Genomic DNA, 18,889 nt, shown 5'->3' on the forward strand with positions numbered 1-18,889 from the left:
CTTGAATTATTGCAGTAAAACCTGATGTGTGCCCGGCGTCGTGGCTCAATAGGCTAATTCTCTGCCTAGCGGCGTCGGCACACTGGGTTCTAGTCCCGGTAGGGGCACCGGATTCTGTCCCAGTTGCCCCTCTTCCAGGCCAGCTCTCTGCTATGGCCTGGGAGTGCAGTGGAGGATGGCCCAAGTGCTTGGGCCCTGCACCCCATGGGAGACCAGGAGAAGCACCTGGCTCCTGCCTTTGGATCAGCGCGGTGCGCCGGCTGCAGCACACCAGCCGTGGCGGCCATTGGAGGGTGAACCAACGGCAAAAGGAAGACCTTTCTCTCTGTCTCTCTCTCTCTCACTGTCCACTCTGCCTGTCAAAAAACAAACAAACAAACAAACAAAAAACCCTGATGTGTATGTGTTTCCTGAGATCTTGAGGGTCCTGATTAGCTGGGGGTAGGGATTACTCCAAAAAACAAAACAATACTTTTCTTGAGTCAATAATTTTATTACTATTATTTTTTCATACCAAGAAGACTTGGTTACATAATGTGATATTCTATGAGTTGATTATCAGTAGTATAAGCACAAAAGAGTGAACAATGGAACATGAAGAAACACCCTTTATCAGAGTAAAGTTCATGTGACATAAATACATTACCCCAAATAACCTATGTACAAATAAATATAGCTTTCAGTTTATGTACAGACATATTCACAGAGAATAAACTGACAGAGTATCGCCACACTCAAAGATCTCATCATCCAGTGAAAATTACTCATAATCAACATGACACAACAAAATGACAGAAATAATTTGGAAGTTCATCCACTGGATTCATGGAGAGATAAAGACTGGAATTAAAATGTTTCTTTAAAATGGAGGCTAACAAGGAAGCATGAGATCATGTCTATCCCCAGAAAGATCCATTACAAAAATGGCATCCTGATATTTTAACATAACCCAGACAAAAAATAGTTTTCATGTTTTAGGGTTAATGTCTATGTTGGAGTCAATGTTGACAACAGTTCCTCTGTTTTAAAAATATGCAAAGTACCAAAGTATAATTTGTCTTTTCTATAGTGCTAGCAATTGATCAATAGATGAGTTAAAAGGGATACTTGAGATTGGTGCTACATTTTGCAACTTCTTTAAATTAGGAAAGTAGTTTTTTTTTACTCTGATTTCTGAGAGTTCTTTGAGTCTGCAGATTGGTTGAAGATGGAAGTTGTTTCTTCTGGAGTCCTACTCCCCAAAATTTAGATTTGGCTCTGCCCCAAAATCCAAGAAGAAGAAACATCAAGATTAGATGTAAAGTATGTATGTGGACTTGATGAGTAAGGTTAAACAGGGCAGTACACTAACAGAGGCTCCTCTGCTGAATGGAGAGTCTCCGGCCCTTCTCTGGGGCTATTTAAGCAAAAAATTGATGGGATTGTCCATTTTAATATATAAATTTACTTTGATAATTTAGGTCCCAGTTATGGTAGACATTTCTATTAAGTAAGTACCTTTTATTCATTTTTTTTAGCTTCTAGTCAAATTACATACGAAGTTGTAGTGAAGTTTTTAGTTATAGGGACATCTGTGTGTGCACTATGTGCAAACAGTCTACCATATGGGGTCAGAAATTGTGCATTTTAGCAGAAAGGGGGAAAATCACCAATGCACTATGAAATTTGTTTTATCTTCCCAAGGAGGGTAAATAATTTAGGCATAAGAAATTACTGATAAGTTGTTTACTTCAATTTGCCATTTTTATAAGGGAACTTCTTAGACTCACCTATATTTATATAAAACTCAAACACATTCTCAATTTCCCAGGTGTACGTTTGCTAATTAACAATTTCACTCTTCATGTGGGTGAACTTTGCTCTATATAACAAATGTATTCCTGAAAAACAGTTAATTTGCAACTATAAAAAGGAAATATTTTCAATGTAGTATTAGAACTTGTGATGTATAAGAACTGTGTAATAAGCAATTTTGAAAATGAATGTTTTTGTTAAATGAATAATGTCTTTGCTTTTCAAAATTTTATTAAAGTATACATCTAAAATTCATAAGTAGATTAGGATTGTCTAGAACAATAATTGTAGGTAATAAAAAATAGAACAGATAAACTCCAGTTTACAACAAACAATACAAAACAGGAATGACTCATGGACTGCTTACTGACTGACTATATTCAGAAGCCCTGAATATATGTATTATTGGTATTTTATGGCTTTAATTAAGACAGTTGTCTTATGAAGTACTATAAAGTGCAATATTAAAAAATTAAAAAACCCAAAAGGCATCCTTTATCCTTCAGTTGTATTCTGATGAGAAGAATTGGAGATTCATTTAATTAAATGGCAAGAAGCTATCTACCCTTAATTCATACATGTAATTTTTTCCTTAAAATGATTTTATTTAGGGACTCAGACTTCTTTCACTTTTCATTTGTTTTTGGAGAAATGATTTTGGTTAGCTGAGTGTTTTAGAGAACCATTAGTCCTCAAGGCCTTAGTTACTTACGGATCCATTGTGAAGAAATAGGCAACCAAATGTGTTAGAATGCAGGAACATATTCTTATCTTGTTGGCAAAACATTTTCTTAGGCCAGGACCTTGATCAGCAATATTACAATTCCTATGCAGCCTATCACACAAAGAGGGGAACACTGCAATACTTGAAGATAAGAAGGTCCACCCATTTCACTTTATGTAAAAGGAAAATATTAATTCCTCTTGGTAAATTCATACAGATAAGCACAGTCCCAGAGTTTTGGGGCTACTTAAAGTGGCATCTTCTCCTTTCTGAGTTATCTGTGAATATAGGATAAAGGCCTTGAAAATAGGGTTTGTGCATTGACTTTATGATAATGCTATGCTCACTGATCAGACTTTCATTGGAGGATCAGTGCCTATTGGCTAATTCAAGGCCTACAGATGCTCTTCAGGTATATATGCTATTCTACTTCCTTGTGGTTGTGAATTTTATGCACATTTCAGTAGCAGTTAGAAGGGATTCCCTCTAAGAAATAGTTAGTTCACAAACACAAGTTGTTGGGGTCAGGGGCCCAACATTTTTGAATATGCACACTAATGAGGAGTTGGAGAAAATGCTTGTTAAAACTTGGCAAGTACAAGTAAACAGGGAAGGTTGGTGGTGGGAACTATGCAGGAGAGTAAGCATTGAGTCCAATCTGGACTTGAAAACTGGAAGCGGATTAGAAGTAAACAGATTGAGACTCAATAAGGCCAAGTGGAGGGTGGCCCATAGTAGGCAGACAACTCTTCTGCAAATGCATTGGGGCCAGCTGAGAAATGCACTGGCTTCACCCAGAGGACTTGGAGGAAAGAAACAGGGGACACAGAGGACACAAAGTAAATGAATTAGCAATAAACTGTGTGACATTTTATAAGGTAATGGTAACAGAGGGGTTTATAAAATAGGAAGGAAGCATTAGTTTTGGGATTGTAATTCAGCACTGCACAGATGTTATACTTGTGTCATGATTGGTCATAAGGTTCCATAATTTAAGAACAGTAGAAAGCATAGTAAAGAAGAACTGTAAAAATTAAGAGGATTAAAAAAGACTGAAGTCAAAATCTAAAGATACTTTTGATTAAAATAGGTAAAGGGTTACATGGTAACCCTCCAACTATGTCATGGGTAAAGAGTGAAGAAGGCATATGTGCAGTTGTTTTCTGCCAAAAAGAAAAATAAATACATTGCCATTCAGTACAGGGGCTTGGGTTAACCTGCTGGGAGGCTTTTGTGATGGCTGCTCATTAAACACTAAAGGAGTCCCACCATCAACATTTCTGCTGAGATCCCTTTCCAATAAGAGGAATGTTATTTGGATCAGGGTGACAGGCTGAACAAACTCTCTCAGTGGAATTCAGTGTTTGGTGGAGCCATGCAGACTTGTGGTACTCTTTCATACTTAGGTATTTATCCATTTAAAAAAAATTCTTTAAGATTCTTCAGTTTGTCCATCAATCATCTAGTAAAATGCTTTGTCCAGTTAATAAGGTATAGCAGAAAGTCCTTCACTATCTGTAAGCTGATTTAAACTTGGTTGCCCATCCTGCCATAAAAGCAGGATAGTTTTTCTCTCTCAAAAACTAGTTATCTTGTGAATTCATTTGTGTTTTGTGTGTGTCTCTTCTGCTCTTTCTTAAGAAAACTGCACCAGCTAGACTAGAGACCTCAGTGGAGGTCGGGTAGTTCTGAGCAAGATAGATTCCATACACGGGGAGGCATGTGAAATGACAGTGTACATGTTGTTTGGGGGCTCTGGATGGAAAACGTGTTACTTCTATGTATAGCTAATATGCATGCATCTGTGATTTCTGGAGAGGTCCACGTCCTCTGGAAATGGCCTCCTATGGCCTGTGCAGTTCCAAAACTCTTAGTGAAGAGAAAGAAATATTGTGATTGTGTAATAATAAGTAATGGAGTTGAACTGGCTGTATCTCCTTTATTACTTTTCTTGTTTGCTGTAGATTTCAAGGATAATGAAGCCGCTAGATTAAAAAGAAACCTAAAGATACAGAGGCAAGGAGCTAAACTTAGATAGTGGAGGATGGATACTGTTACCTTGTTTCCCAAGGCCTTCTGAAGAAAGGATTCTCCTTTTATTGTTCTATGTGGGCTCTTGTAATTGCTTTAAAAATGCTTGATATTTTTAATAACCTTTAACAGCACAGGAATATGTTTCAATGGGATACTTGCTTTGTTGGGAATTTTAATAAAAGTAAATGAATTTCTCCTTGCTTCTTTTTCTTTATTCTTCTGTTTTTTCCCCCACTAACTCTCTCTTAATGATAAGGCCATATCTACTAATTGACAGTATTGTTGTGGGGAGATTTAGGAGCTGTGGATGTGGTTTATAAATATATTAAGCCAGGTGGTTATATAAGAGCTGCTTAGCAGGCATGAATATCTATTGAGTGCCTTTCAGGGGACAGTTGATTTCTCAGAAATCATCCTGAGAAGGGCTTCCCGTTACTTTTTCTGGAACAGACTTGCCACCTATAATATGGCTACTTACTTATAGAGTAATAATCTGTCCAGGTGCAAGGAAGCATAGCATCCACAGTATTGTGTGTGTGTGTGTGTGTGTGTGTGTAGATATTCCGATGTGGGGAAGAAGCACACTGCACTTTTCTGAAATGCTTATATTTAGAAAGGCCCTCAGATCCATGTCAGAAACTCCAACAATTTCAGCATAACATTTAATACAAGTCCCATCCTCCTCAACTCCTTATCTGTCCAGCAGCTCTACCAGTTGTCATTTCCTTGGTTGACTTTCTGTTAAGGTGGTCTGGGAGTTGGGGGCTTCCTTTTATAGCTCATCTCCTATCTCACTGTTAGAGGTATTTAAAGGCTGTGAGCAATGGTGCAGGGTTTGCCAACTCTCTCCCTGCCCAGGAATGGATGTGCATTAACGTTATCAAATGTTTAATCAGTGAGGCAGCTGTGTTTTGCTGAAAGGGCTCCAAACCACCTGATTTGTGTCTTCCCTATAAAATAAATTATAATGGTTCCTGTCAGGTGACACCTGCTAGAAGTCTTACAAAGCATTTTCTCTAAATGTGAAACAGTCCCTGTCTCTTTTTATAATCTCCGGACAAGCCTATCGGGTATTGTGTTGCATCTGCCAAGTTGATAAACAGCCCTACCCCTTACTCCCTGCATGTTTTCTGATTTTCTGATCCATCACTGCCTGACTCAGTTTGAATCCTGGCAGATGCTTAAATACCACCTAACCTCTAGCTTCAGTTCATTAGGAACTGGTCAGGTTCAGAGAGCAGCTGGACATGGTGTGGGTGTTCTCTGATGAAATGTCAAAGTAAAAACATTTGGGAATTCTCCATTTGACCCAAGTTGCTCTCCTGTCCTGGGGCTGCCTTGGACTACAGAGGAGGTGACAGCAATCAAGGCTTGCTTGGTTTGCTAGAAGTAAAAGCAATCACTTCAGAGCAACTCATTTATTTTAGATTGGGAGGTAAATTGTTGACTTGAATTTTTGATAATACTTTATACCTTGCTCCAGGGAAGTAAAGAAATTTATCTTCAGTCTTCCCTTTCCTTTTTGCTGTTCATTCATTGCCTGTACATGGGCATTAGGGATATGGCTGACCATTTCCTTAAGGCTGTAAATCAACATTTTTGGGGTAGGAAAAATATGGGTGCATATGTGTGTGTTTGCATATAAGTGTACACAGAACAAAACAACCTCATGAGATCAGGAAGAAATGTTCCCTCTGGTTGGTTTGTGACTTTCGTTTCCTTGACTTTGGCAAATTTGATGCTCACTGCTTTTGAATCCTGAATGTGACTAGGTCAGAGGGTGATGATGTAAGTGCTATTATATGTACACATATAGATCTGATATAAAGATATATATTAGATATTTATTTATTTATATATGTATATACAGACATGCAGGAAAGGGGTTAGAGATGACATATCCTGGAATTCATGATGTGGAAAGTTTTCTTATAATTATGTGAATGAACTGAATGCTTTTACTGATTCACTGTTGCATTCTGCATGCTTCTATCTGATTTCACTCTCACCCAACACATAACCACATACAGATGTATAACTGAAGGGAAAGCAAGAGCAAGCAGTGGGAAGTGCTTGTATGCCATTCAGTGAGTGAACATTGCTGTATTAGGCCATGCTCAGTGCACGTCATTGAGGTGGGAACTGTGCTGGGAAAAGCTGTTTTCTCAAAAGCAACTCTGCACTAAAGACCACATCACTCTCTATATAGTGTAACTCCTGGTTCCTAGGCAAGTAAAGTGCTCCCTGATTGCTTGGATCAGTCTCCACTGTGAGCAGAGAATGCATGGAAAGGAGTCAGGAGTCAGGGAGAGGATTGGGAAATGTTGGAGTAAGAACAGGGCAGCACCAGACCTCCCTCAAACTTCTTGATTTTACACAATCTACCTGCAGTTTTGAGTCTAGGTCACCTATTTAAACCTTCTTTCAAACAACAAACTTGTCATTAATACAGAATTCAAGTAATAACCAACTTTCTTGCCCTTCAAGTAACACACAGGAAAAACAACCAGAGTTTTTAAGCTGAAAGTAATTTCCTCATTCCCTTTCACTAAAAGGAACCAGCACACATTCTTGCCTGAATACAAGGTCATGCTTGATGAGTGAGATGCTAGTTTCTTTCACACATCTGAAAGTTTAACTTTGTGAAGTTGGAGAGACTTGAAAGGTAGCCTCCCGGGTGGCAACCATCTTGATTTCTTGTTTTCCCAGACCTCCACTTGAACGTGCTTTTTGCTTGTGAGTGAAGAGCAATGATGGATAACTGCCTATTGTCACCACGCTCTGTGGAGTGAGCTCAGGTTTTGTGGAGGAAATACTGAACTGACTTGAGGCTGTTGGATCACCTTTCCTTTTTATTCAGATGTGAGTTCTGCCCACTGGTTCCCTATGTCAAGAGGTATGTGCTCACAACAAAATCATAGAAGCACCAGTGATGGGATATACTGGAGACCAGAACACATATGGAGAAGTTCCCCACATATGCTTGCATGTATTTGTACATAGTGCCAACTTTGACATAGGATGGGTTCAGAATAATGGGGTGTGCTTTATTCACTTTTTCAACTGATTTTAAGGAAAGCATGACTTGGGGAAATGAAAAGTTCTCTACTTTTTAAAATCAAATTATTCTGCCTGGTTTTGTCCCCCTTGCTGGTTTTATTTTCTGCTGACATAGACCTGAGAAATCATAAAAGATGTCAAACAGAACTTGGGGGCATTGAATGAAAGAAATGAAAATATCCTATGTAATATTGAGTAAACTCAGGAAACCAAAATATTTGAATGACTGTCTTGAAGCTGATATAAACATACTGTAAGTATAGTTTTTAGTATACTCTTAAAAACTAGAAAGGATTCCAGATACAATTCTGAAGAGAGGAGAGACGTGGATGTTGCATGGGCCATAATCAAATCCTGGTCCCGGTACAAGTGGATATGGGTCTTGGAAACCTTCCTGGGGGTGCACTGAGAATGCAGATGCCTTTTCAAAGATCTCTAAGTTGGCCCAACCCAAGCAGAATTGATCAGAGTTAATTTAGTTCTATTGGGAATAATAATTTCTTCAAACATTAAAGCCCTTTATGATCACATTAGAAAATGCTTTAAAAAACTATGCCCTTACATTCTTATTAGGTGGCAAGTCCCACTGAGCACCTCTGCCAGATGATTTTTTTAAATCACACATCTAGGCTCTCTTGGCAGACATCTGTAGGTGAGCCCTTAGCATCAAAATATGTCAAAATGACAATCACAGCAAAACTTGCTCTCCTTCTTTGATGGTGATGGGACATGCATTGGAACAATACAGTTCAGTTTATATAGGCTTGCTGTTCTAGAAAAGCACTAATTTGATTTCAGTCATGTTTTCTACTTGCATGCTGGGGCAATATAAGAAAAAACAAAACAAAACCCAACTCTTGTCACCTCCCCACTCCCCTACCCCTAAGCCAATACCTGCCTAGTTGGCTTTTATCTCTGTCTGTCCCACGTAACCCTGTGGGTTTCAGTTAGTATACCCAGTAGGGGTGGGAAGATAGTCTTCTCTGTGTTGGAATGTTTTGCAGGGCTCAATTCAGGGCCTCTATGGATGCTTTCCATCAAACTCTCTTCCCTGCAAACAATTTCCCCAATTGTACATTTTATTAGTCAGGATCCCAGTAAGTCCAAGGTAGGTTGAAGGCCATAGCAATGCTACTTCTGTCTCTTGATGCCATTAGTTCACCTCTTGTACTTAAGAAGTAAAGCCCAGACTGAAGGTGATGCCCCTCTTCAAATAGATTCTATGAATATACTAGAGCTATCCCTGAAAAGATGCATTTGTACTTATATTTATATATATATATAGATGATTTATATATATATAAAATTTTTCTTTCCTGTATACAGGTATGTATTAATCTATAGATATGACAGGAGAGGTATAGTACAGTAACAGGCAAGATTTGTGTGTCATGTGTGTATATTTATAATATGTATATTTTATATGTATATATTTATATAAATAGCCTCTGTCCTTGTTGCATCATTAGAATGAATGTACCTCCGACCAGCGAGGAGTACCTGTCAGTGGTGAATGGAGAGTAGCCCCAAATTGACAGTTGTCTTTTTCCTTTAGATGTATCAGTAGGCCAGGGTGGAAGCAGCCTGTGACGTAAATGGGTCCGGTGCAGATCCTTCCCTCCTCAAATCTTCCAAGGAGGGGTACTTGACATCCAGGTGTGTGCCAACTGCCTCCTCTAAAGAGCTCAAACAGCCTAGAGCCCCAAGTGGGGAGGGACTGTCCATGCTTTTGGTTGTAGGTATGGCTTTTCCTGCTAGATGGAGACAGGACACATAAGAATTCTGTCTTCAAGGAGGACGCTGACCACAAGGAACACAAAGTAGAGGCCAAACATGATGAAGCCCAGCACTTTGTTCATCCTCCATTTGCAGAGGGCAATGGAAAGGATGACGAAGAGAAGCATGATGAAGAGGAGGACGATGGCGCAGAAGAGGCCGTTGCTGCTGACAGCTACTGGCTGAAATCTGTGAATGATGGTGTACAGGAGCCAGGGCAGTGGGAGCCTGTGAGGAAGAAAATCAGGGGCAAAGGAGAGATGGGTTGACTAAGGGGAACAGTCAGATATGTTAAAGAAAGCATACAACATAATTTCAGCTTACAATCTGTCCTCTGAAAAGGTGTTTTTTTAGGTTTACTGTGATTCAGGCCTGGTTGAGGAAGGAAATCACGTAAAAAAGTCAGATGAATTTTACAAACCATTATCTATTTTTGACCAAATTAGGGAGAATTGAGAGAATCTGTTCTTTGAACAACAGTAAAGACATGACTACGAGGGGTGATTTCTAAATTTGATTTGAAGTTACTTTTCATTTCCTTCCCAGTTGAGGTTAAATCAGCCCTATAAAAGTAAACTGAAAGGTTTGTCCAGGGTGGAGGGAGAAGAAAATAAATAGAGATGAGAATGGAAATTAGTGTTGAAAATGGAAAAAACATTATTTTAAATGGAGACAGAGAATAGAAATGACTTAATCTCAAAGCCTGTGAAATTAAATGATGATCATGGGGACTGTGTTACAATATAGCAGTCTGAAGTTTATTCTGGGAAAGATATTGATAGTCTTTTGACCCCAAAAATGGTCTTTCTGAAGGATTTAAGGAGGACAATATATTCGTGGTATATTTTTTAAAATACTTTATTGTAAATTTTTATATCTGTTTCCTCTTTTTTTACTTGATTTTTAATATATGGTAACATCTTTTGTGGTGGTGATTCTGAAAGACATTGGGAAAGTATAATTTCTACATGTGTTGAATAGGACTCTGGGAGAGAAATATGGTTGGAAACACATGGCTCAAATGGTATGGGCATCTCCCAATGTCTTGGTTTAATCTAGTTGATTCTACACATTGAGCCCAGTGATGCAGTGTTGATTCTACACATTGAGCCCAGTGATGCAGTGTTGGTTGGGGAAATACTCATTTGGCTGAGCCTTCTGCATAGCTAATGGTTAAGGGAGGGTTCAGTTTTCATGTGGTCTTGGGGCCATGGAACAGGAGGTGACTTTTCATAATACAAAGTTTTCCAGAGCAAAAGCAAATAGCTTGCAGGGAAATAATGAAGGTAAGAAGACAGTGAGTTTACAAATCTGTGTCCTCTACTGGAAAGAGTCCGTGCACAGGCAGAACCTATGCATTATGAATTATGGAATTCCCAGAGCCTGCCATTGGTTCACCCCCCAAGTGGCCACTACGGCCGGCCGGCATGCTGCGTGAAGCCAGGAGCTAGGTACTTCCTCCTGGTCTCCCATGCGGGTGCAGGACCCAAGCACTTGGGCATCCTCCACTGCCCTCCCGGGCCACAGCAGAGAGCTGGACTGGAAGAGGAGTAGCTGGGACAGAATCCAGCGCCCCAACCGGGACTAGACCCTGGGGTGCCAGTGCCGCAGGTGGAGGATTAGCCAAGTGAGCTGCGGCGCCGGCCTCACTCTCTCTCACACCCATCCATCCACAATTATTGTGAAGTTGAGGTTGATAGCACTTCAAACAATTTAAAAAACTTTTTGTGGAGGAATAATATTTTCATACCTTATGATCTATCACTTGTATTGTCAGTGATCAAGCATAAGTAATAATTTAAAATGCAGAAGAAACTTTATTCACAACATAATTTTGTGTCCTTTTGGGTGGTAAAATATTAATCTCTTTTTAAAATTATTTTTATTATTTTTGACAGGCAGAGTGGACAGTGAGAGAGAGAGTCAGAGAGAAAGGTCTTCCTTTTTGCCGTTGGTTCACCCTCCAATGGCCTCCGCGGCCGGCGTGCTGCGGCCGGCGCACCATGCTGATCCGATGGCAGGAGCCAGGTGCTTCTCCTGGTCTCCCATGGGGTGCAGGGCCCAAGTTCTTGGGCCATCCTCCACTGCACTCCTGGGCCACAGCAGAGAGCTGGCCTGGAAGAGGGGCAACTGGGACAGAATCTGGCGCCCCGACCGGGACTAGAACCTGGTGTGCTGGCGCCGCAAGGTGGAGGATTAGCCTATTGAGCCATGGCGCCGGCCAGAAATCTCTTATAGTCTCTAGTAGAGAACTAGTTAAATAGTGAGCAAGTCAATGTAATGTTATAGAGGTGCTTAAAATGACAAGCTTATAATAATACAAGAAAAAACTCATAATTTTAAATTTTAAAATAAAGGTTACATATAAAATAGCAATATAATTTAAATCGTGGAAAATATATATGAACTAAAAAGGGGTGGTGGATTATTATTTATCTCTATTCCTTGTATGAATATTCTAAGTCCTTTACTGTGACTGTATACTAATCTTATGAGCAAAAAGAAAATGCTAGCAAAATTATAGAGAAACTTATACACTCATGTTACTAAAGACATCATTCTATACATTGTCAATGACATTGTAAATTGGTATAAACCCTTGGGAAAGAAGCTTTTGGTGAAGAAGTATACAAAATATATTAATAGCCATTAAAATGCTTAAAATATTGTATCTATTAATACTGCTTGAAGTAATTTATTTTAATAAAATAATTAAAAGTTTTTTTTCTGCATAAAGGTGATTATCAAAACTCACAATAGCAGAAACTTGAAAAAATAAGATTCTAGTAAAGGATAATAGTTAAGCTGAAAAGCAATAGAATGGAAGACAAGAGCCATATAATGTTAGTTATGAGAACTATAAAAGTACTTAGAAGGATGGTTGATATGATTTACTAATAATTTATCAATAGATGCCTCTTTGTGCCAGACATATATGACTTTAGAATGGAAAAAATGAAAGGACTCCAAGAGGATAGAACTGGACTAGGATAGTTTTGTGAAATATTTGGAAGAAAAAATACAAATGAAATGTTTTTGAGTACTGTTGGGGAAGATTTTTTCTTTAAACCTTAATTTGTTGTTAATAATAAACACATACAACTTAAGAACAATGCACAAAATTCTTACAATTCTCTAGAGTACTTTTTTAAAAAATTGATAAATATGTCTAAACACTTTTTTCTTAGCCTGAGGATTTTGTTTTTTCACACTATAAACATTACCACCTGCCTTTTTATAAGAGATTAATCAAGAAAAATATTCCATAGGTATAATCAGGAGAACTAAGAAATACTGTTTACACTAGGACAACTTTCTTTAAAATATATACCTTTTAATACATTCATTCATCTCCATCCATTAATTCTACAAGTATCTGTCAAGACACTACTATGCCTGAGGCAATGTGCTAGGCTTTGGTGAGTTTTGCTTTTGAAGAGTTTGCAGTCTAGTGGGTAAACATAATAGAATATGATGTACAGAGAGAGGCTGCAAGAACATGAGCTCCCAAGTCAGGTCCAGCAGAATCAGGAAAGTCAGGATTTAAGGTGAGATTGGATGGATAAGTGAGAGCTTTCCAGGCAGAGAAGCAGGAAAGACTCTTCAGGGAGAGGGGCCTGCAAAGGAGGGATGTCCAGTGGGTGAGGACACCTCTGGGACTCACAGGAGGTTGGACAGTGGAAGCTCAGCATCAGGTGCTAAGCACCTACGGTGCAGTGGCCAGTACAGATTCTTTGCAGGACTCTCTGCTATCTCATTAGCTAGTTGTGTGAATTCTGTGCCCTTAAGTTTCCTTATCTGAAAGATGGGAATAAAAGGATTGCTGTGTGGCTTACGTGGATAAAAATGTATGTACAATGAACATGGTAGAATTGTAAGAAAACAAATAAATAGATTTTTGTCAGAAATATAAGAGAATAATATTGAAATATGAGAAAGTGGATTTATTGTACTGAATTTTCAAATTCCAGTGCCAAAGGCCTTTCTCAAAAGAGTTTTACACATTCATCACTTTCATAAGGTTTCTCTCCCATATGACTCATTGTACAAGTTATCCCAACATATATTGGAAGATTTACACAGAGAAAAAACCCTACCAATATAATGAATGTGAAAAATCCTTTTAGCAAAAGTCAGACTTCAGCACAAATGAAAGGGCTCACAGGTGAGGAAACATGTGTATTTAGGCAATTTTTTCACCATAAGTTACCTCCCACTAAGAACTCACACAGAACAAAAACTCTATGAAAAAATGGAAATTGAAAAACCTTTTACTATAAAGGCAAACATAAACAAACATCAGCAATACACATAAAGAAATTACTGTTAAAGTGTTGTGTATGTGGAAAAACCCTTTGCAAAGATCCTTTCTTGTGGGAACATAAGGGTTACTTCTTCTGTTCTATGTTCTCAGGGGACTTCTATTTGGAGCTATTTGCCAAGTTAGATGAAAAGACAGAAATGAATGTGCCCCTCCCTCATCTGACTTACTTTAGAGATTTTTCCTATTGAGATCTCCAGTTTATTTAACTATAAGAACAAATCTTCTCTTCTGACTTTCAGAAAACCAAGAATATTTTCACCAGCACAGATAAACAAATGATAATGCCAAGACAGCTGGCATTTTCCAAGGAAGGAGACAGCAGGATATTTGTGCTGGGCCTATCTTTGTCTCAATTTGCCTTAAAATCCAAATCTCAGCTGAGGAGTTCAGGATATTAATTATATTTAGAATATGGAGAAAAAATTGTGACACTACCAGAGTATTTCAATCCTGCCTGAATACTGAATATTCATAATAGGTAGTAAATACAGCTATATAAATTAAATTATCCTAGAATATTTCCTAAAACTTTCATTCTCTGTGTGTGTATATTTCCGCCTATCTAGGGATGATGTTTTTCATCAAGTTCTTGAAAATGAAAAACAGAGATGATGAGACTGAATGGTAACCCAGTCTTGACTTTTCCATTGGTATTGATTAATTTTGGGCTCGGAGATCCTGGTCATGTCTTTGTTGCTTCTACCAAAAAGATAGAGATGCAGGTTGTGTGCACCTTTGCAAACAATCTCTACTCACCCTACAGTGATGTCAAAAATGTTGCTTCCAACAGAACTGGACACGGCCATGTCCCCTAGCCCCTTCCGGGCCACAATGACACTGGTTATAAGATCAGGGATGGAGGTCCCAGCAGCCAAGATGGTCAAACCCATAATCTCTTCACTAATGCCGATTGTCTCACCAACCTAAATGTTACAGGGACAAGCATGAGTGTTCGAAGTGCAAAACCATGAAAAACACAAACATTTTAATGTGACTTTGAGAGCTCATTTGTGCTATGAAGAGTGCTGACAGCATAAAAATGAACAAACCACACTCATTGCCATAGAAGAGTTTATACTTTTATGATACCCAGATCCAGGAGATCAGAAACGTTCACATGAGGATTAAACAGATAATCTCAAATACAAAAGAGCTAAGGAGGGCTAGAGTGCAGCCTCTATATGATTTTTTTTTTCTATGACTGAGCCAGGGAAGCTGCAGAGTATAGTTATTAAACCTGGGGACTAACACCTGATAGTGGCATTAAGTCCTATGACAGATTCATTCTTCAACTTGTTTGTCTTTTTGGGATTTTTAAGATCTTTACGTATATTTTCAACAGAGGAGGTACAGAATTGAAGTTGTGAAAAGTTTTAAGATAATGCTTTCCATTTGGTTTCCAACAGCCTACCTGAATATGTTCAGTATTTTCTGAAAAAATTTGAAGGTCCAAAACAGCATAGAAGGATAAAGGTTTTAAGGAAATAGAATATATTTATTTAAAACAAGTTTTTAATTTATTTTAAAAGGAGATAGAGGGGGTAACACACACACACACACACACACAGAAAATTGATTGATTGATTTTCCATTTGTTGCTTCACTCCCCAAATGCCTGCAACAGCCAAGGATGGGGCTGGCTGAGTCCAGGAGCCAGGAACTCCATCCAGGACTCTTACGTGGGTGGCAGAGTTCCTACTAAAACCATTATCTGCTGTTTCCCAGATACATTATCAGGAAGCTGGGTTGGAAGTAGAGGTGGCACGGAGACCCAGGCACTCTGATATGGGATGTGGGCACCTGAAGCAGCAGCTTAACTGGCTGCACCTCCATGGCTACCCCAATAAGTTAATTTATAAATCTTCTTTGTGATTTATAAATAATATCTTGGTAACTACTAGCTTAAAATCATGGTTGGAGCAATTTTTATTTTTCTTTATGCCTGTTCCAGAGCCTACTGAGCTGATGAGTCATGTTCACTGTGTCTTTATGGCATGCAGATACGCAGATTCACTGCTTCCCATTAGTAACTAAGCTTCATACTAGAAGATCCTTGCCTTGGTCACTCTGCTGATCCTAATCTACAGAACATAGCCTAGTATATAGTGGTCCCTCAAAACCTATTTGCCAAATCAAAGTATATACTTAGGTGACTCCACTAGCATGTTTTCCTATTTTCCTAGAGAAAGGTAAATCAGAGTTTTGCCCAGGAGTACCCATTTGTGTAAAACATTCTCCTTGATGACTTATTTTTTGTTATACTTAGAGTGAAACATTGTCAAAGACTGTGCAGATGCTGCTGCTCTATATAAATTCCAATCTATTTAATACATTCTTAGTAATTTAAATTCTTGGAGTTCTAAAGCAGTGATTATTTTGAAAAACATGTGTATTTGGAGTTTGAATGACAGTATAGACAGAAGTGCAGAAGTTGGGAACAATGATAGTGTGGTTAGGAGTACTGACTTGGGACTCAGGCATCCCAGGGTGTGAATCCCAGTCTGCCACTCTAAGTGCAAGGTGGCCTTCTTCCCAGAGTATTAAGTTTTCCCATCTGTAGAAGTACGATAATGATATCCATTCAGGAGTTGTTTTGATGCTTATATGTGATCATGCATATAAAGTAAACATTACTGGGTCAAGAATGAAGTTCAATAAATAGACAGTATAACTCAGATTATCATTCACTTCCCTTTTCAATTTATAATACTGTAGCAGTCTGGGGTCTGGCCTCAGAGATAGAAGCTGGCTTTCTGGGGATAATTCACAATGTGGGAAACAAAGTAATAGTGAAGAATTTTCATTGTTATGTCAAATCTCTGATGAATCTGTGTGGCTCTAGAAATACTTTCACTGAAGGAGAAACCAGACTTCATATGCTCATTTTGAGTACTGCTATTGTGTGATTGTGCCCTGCAGAAGTTCATGTTGGAAACTTAATCTCCCAATTCATACATTCCTAGTATTTGAAAATGGGGCATTGCAAGGTAGTTACTAGTAGTAGGGCTCCAGGATGACATTTGTCACTTTGTAGCATGCTTGCTCTGTCGTTGTATGATGCCTTCTGTCATGTTACAAGGCAGCAAGAAGGTCCTCACTGGATACCAAGCAAGTGCTGGTGCCAAGCTCTTAGACTTTTCAACTTCTGGAACTGTGAGTCAAAGAAACTTCTATTCTTTATAAATTATCTACTCTGAAGTGATAACAATGGCAAATGGACTAAGACAAATATATTTCACTGAAATTGCCATTTGGTGAATCAGAGGAAAGATAATGGGCACATCTCTGATCAGATTGGGGGAGCATCTAGAGAAGTGCTAGAAAAAGACATCAATGTCTCCTGCGAGGAATTCCCTTCTTTTCTCATGAGAGTAAATGATGAGGCTACTCAGAGTCCAAATCCAGGGCTCCTGCTGATAATACATGATGTAATTCCTTGCCTTGGCTTAAGGAGGATCTCCAAAAATGTCATATTGGCTAGCTGAGTCACAAGGTTTTGACTCTTAGAATGAACTTCTAATATTAGATGCAGGATAGATTTTAACCACAGGCTTTCTTCATCAATGGAATTTTCTAAGATAATGATTCATGATGCAGGGGCCGGCGCTGTGGCATAGCGGATAAAGCTGCCGCCTGCAATGCCGGTATCCCATATGGGCGCTGGTTCGAAACCTGGCTGCTCCACTTCCATTCCAGCTCTTTGCTATGGCCTGGGAAAGCAGTGGAAGATGGACCAAGTCCTTGGGCCCCTGCACCTATGTCAGAAACCCAGAAGAAACTCTGGGCTCCTGGCTTCGGATTGGCACAGCTCTGGCCATTGTGTCCAACTGGGGAGTGAATCAGCAGATGGAAGATCTCTCTCTCTCTCTCTGCCTCTCCTCTCTCTGCGTAGCTTTAACTTTCAAATAAACAAATAAATCTTTAAAAAAAGATTTATGATGCAAAAACAATGAAAAAGAAAAGCCAGAAACAGAAACAAAAGCTAAGAGTAAGCTGCATAAAGTATTTTATGTGAAGAGCATCTCTGTAGGTAAAAGGAAAAAGAAACTTATTGAAAAGTAAGGCTTCTGTTTAAGCACATTATACTTCTTGGCCTTTTAAAATTATTATTGTTGCTGGCATTAGATTTATATTTCTTTTCTGTAAGTGGATGAAAAAGAAACAGGATAATAGAATCAAGATAAGAAAAAATATGGGAATTTGGCCTATTTGTTGCTTGGAACACCTGCATCCCATGTTGGAGTGCCTGGGTTCAAGTCCTAGCTCCAATCCTGATTGCAGCTTTCTGCTAATGTGCACCCTGGGCAGCAGAGGGTGATAGCTTAGGTGGTTGGATCCCTGTCACTCAAGTGGGAAACCCAGGTTGAGTTGTAGGCTCCTGGCTTATAGTTTTGGCCTGGCCCAGCCCTGGCTGTTGCTGTTGTAAGCATTTGAGGAAGGAATCAGTGGATGGGAGGTCCTTGTGTTTCTGCCTTTCAAATAAATCAAATAAGATAAATAAAAAGAAAGAAAAAAATGAAATCCTATAGAATGATGTTTTATAGGATGGTTAAAGAGAACATCTAGAAAATACATTATAGCAAGTGAAAAAATTACTTTTTTTCTTCACCAGTACATGAATAATAAAAAGTGATTATTAGAAAAGCCATTATATGTTATAAAAAATCCTTTCAGGCTGGGGATCTGGAGGCTCAGAAGCAGCCTACTTCCTGCTGCAATTTCTGCCAGGTGTTGGCAGCAAACGCCTCTGTAGAAATAATGACCCCTGGGCAAAGAGAACTTCCTCAGGGAGCCAACAATTTTTGGAAATATCCAGGAAGAGTTATCTGAAGTCCAATGTCAGTAAAATATCTCCAACAGGCAGAATATGAAGTATCTTGTAGGAAGAATGCTGAATATGTCAGTCAACATTTCCAGTGGAGTTTGCTAGTGCCATATATAAGTTAATTTTACATACAGCAAAATTCACCCACACTTTAAAAATGGATAAAGTTCTGCAATTTTTCATCATTGTATACAGTCGTGCTTCTCTCTGTTCTCATCAACACATGGTATTATCTGTCATTTTTTAGCTAACCTTGTGGTTGTGAAGTGGTATCATGATTATTTTTAAATGAGTTCACTGCATTACAATTCATATATCATGAAATTCACATATCATGAAATTCAACTATGCA

General features: G+C 38.8%; 1 protein-coding gene across 6 annotated transcripts in view; it reads right to left on the minus strand.

The window, feature by feature from the left end:
- Positions 1 to 472: 472 nt before the first annotated feature.
- Positions 473 to 18,889, minus strand: part of SLC24A2 (solute carrier family 24 member 2) — a 271,498-nt gene continuing 253,081 nt past the window's right edge. For all 6 annotated transcript variants that reach the window (XM_051845186.3, XM_002708076.6, XM_051845195.3 and 3 more), the window contains 2 exons: positions 14,469 to 14,635; positions 473 to 9,616 (listed from right to left, as the gene is read on the minus strand). In XM_051845186.3, the coding sequence (XP_051701146.1) occupies positions 9,367 to 9,616; positions 14,469 to 14,635 (417 nt within the window). In that variant the 3' untranslated portion in view covers positions 473 to 9,366. The remainder of the gene's footprint in view (positions 9,617 to 14,468; positions 14,636 to 18,889) is intronic.

Source organism: Oryctolagus cuniculus, chromosome 1 (genome assembly GCF_051225735.1).
Source record: "Oryctolagus cuniculus isolate XC-2025 breed Fujian yellow rabbit chromosome 1, ASM5122573v1, whole genome shotgun sequence".
NCBI lineage: Eukaryota > Metazoa > Chordata > Mammalia > Lagomorpha > Leporidae > Oryctolagus > Oryctolagus cuniculus.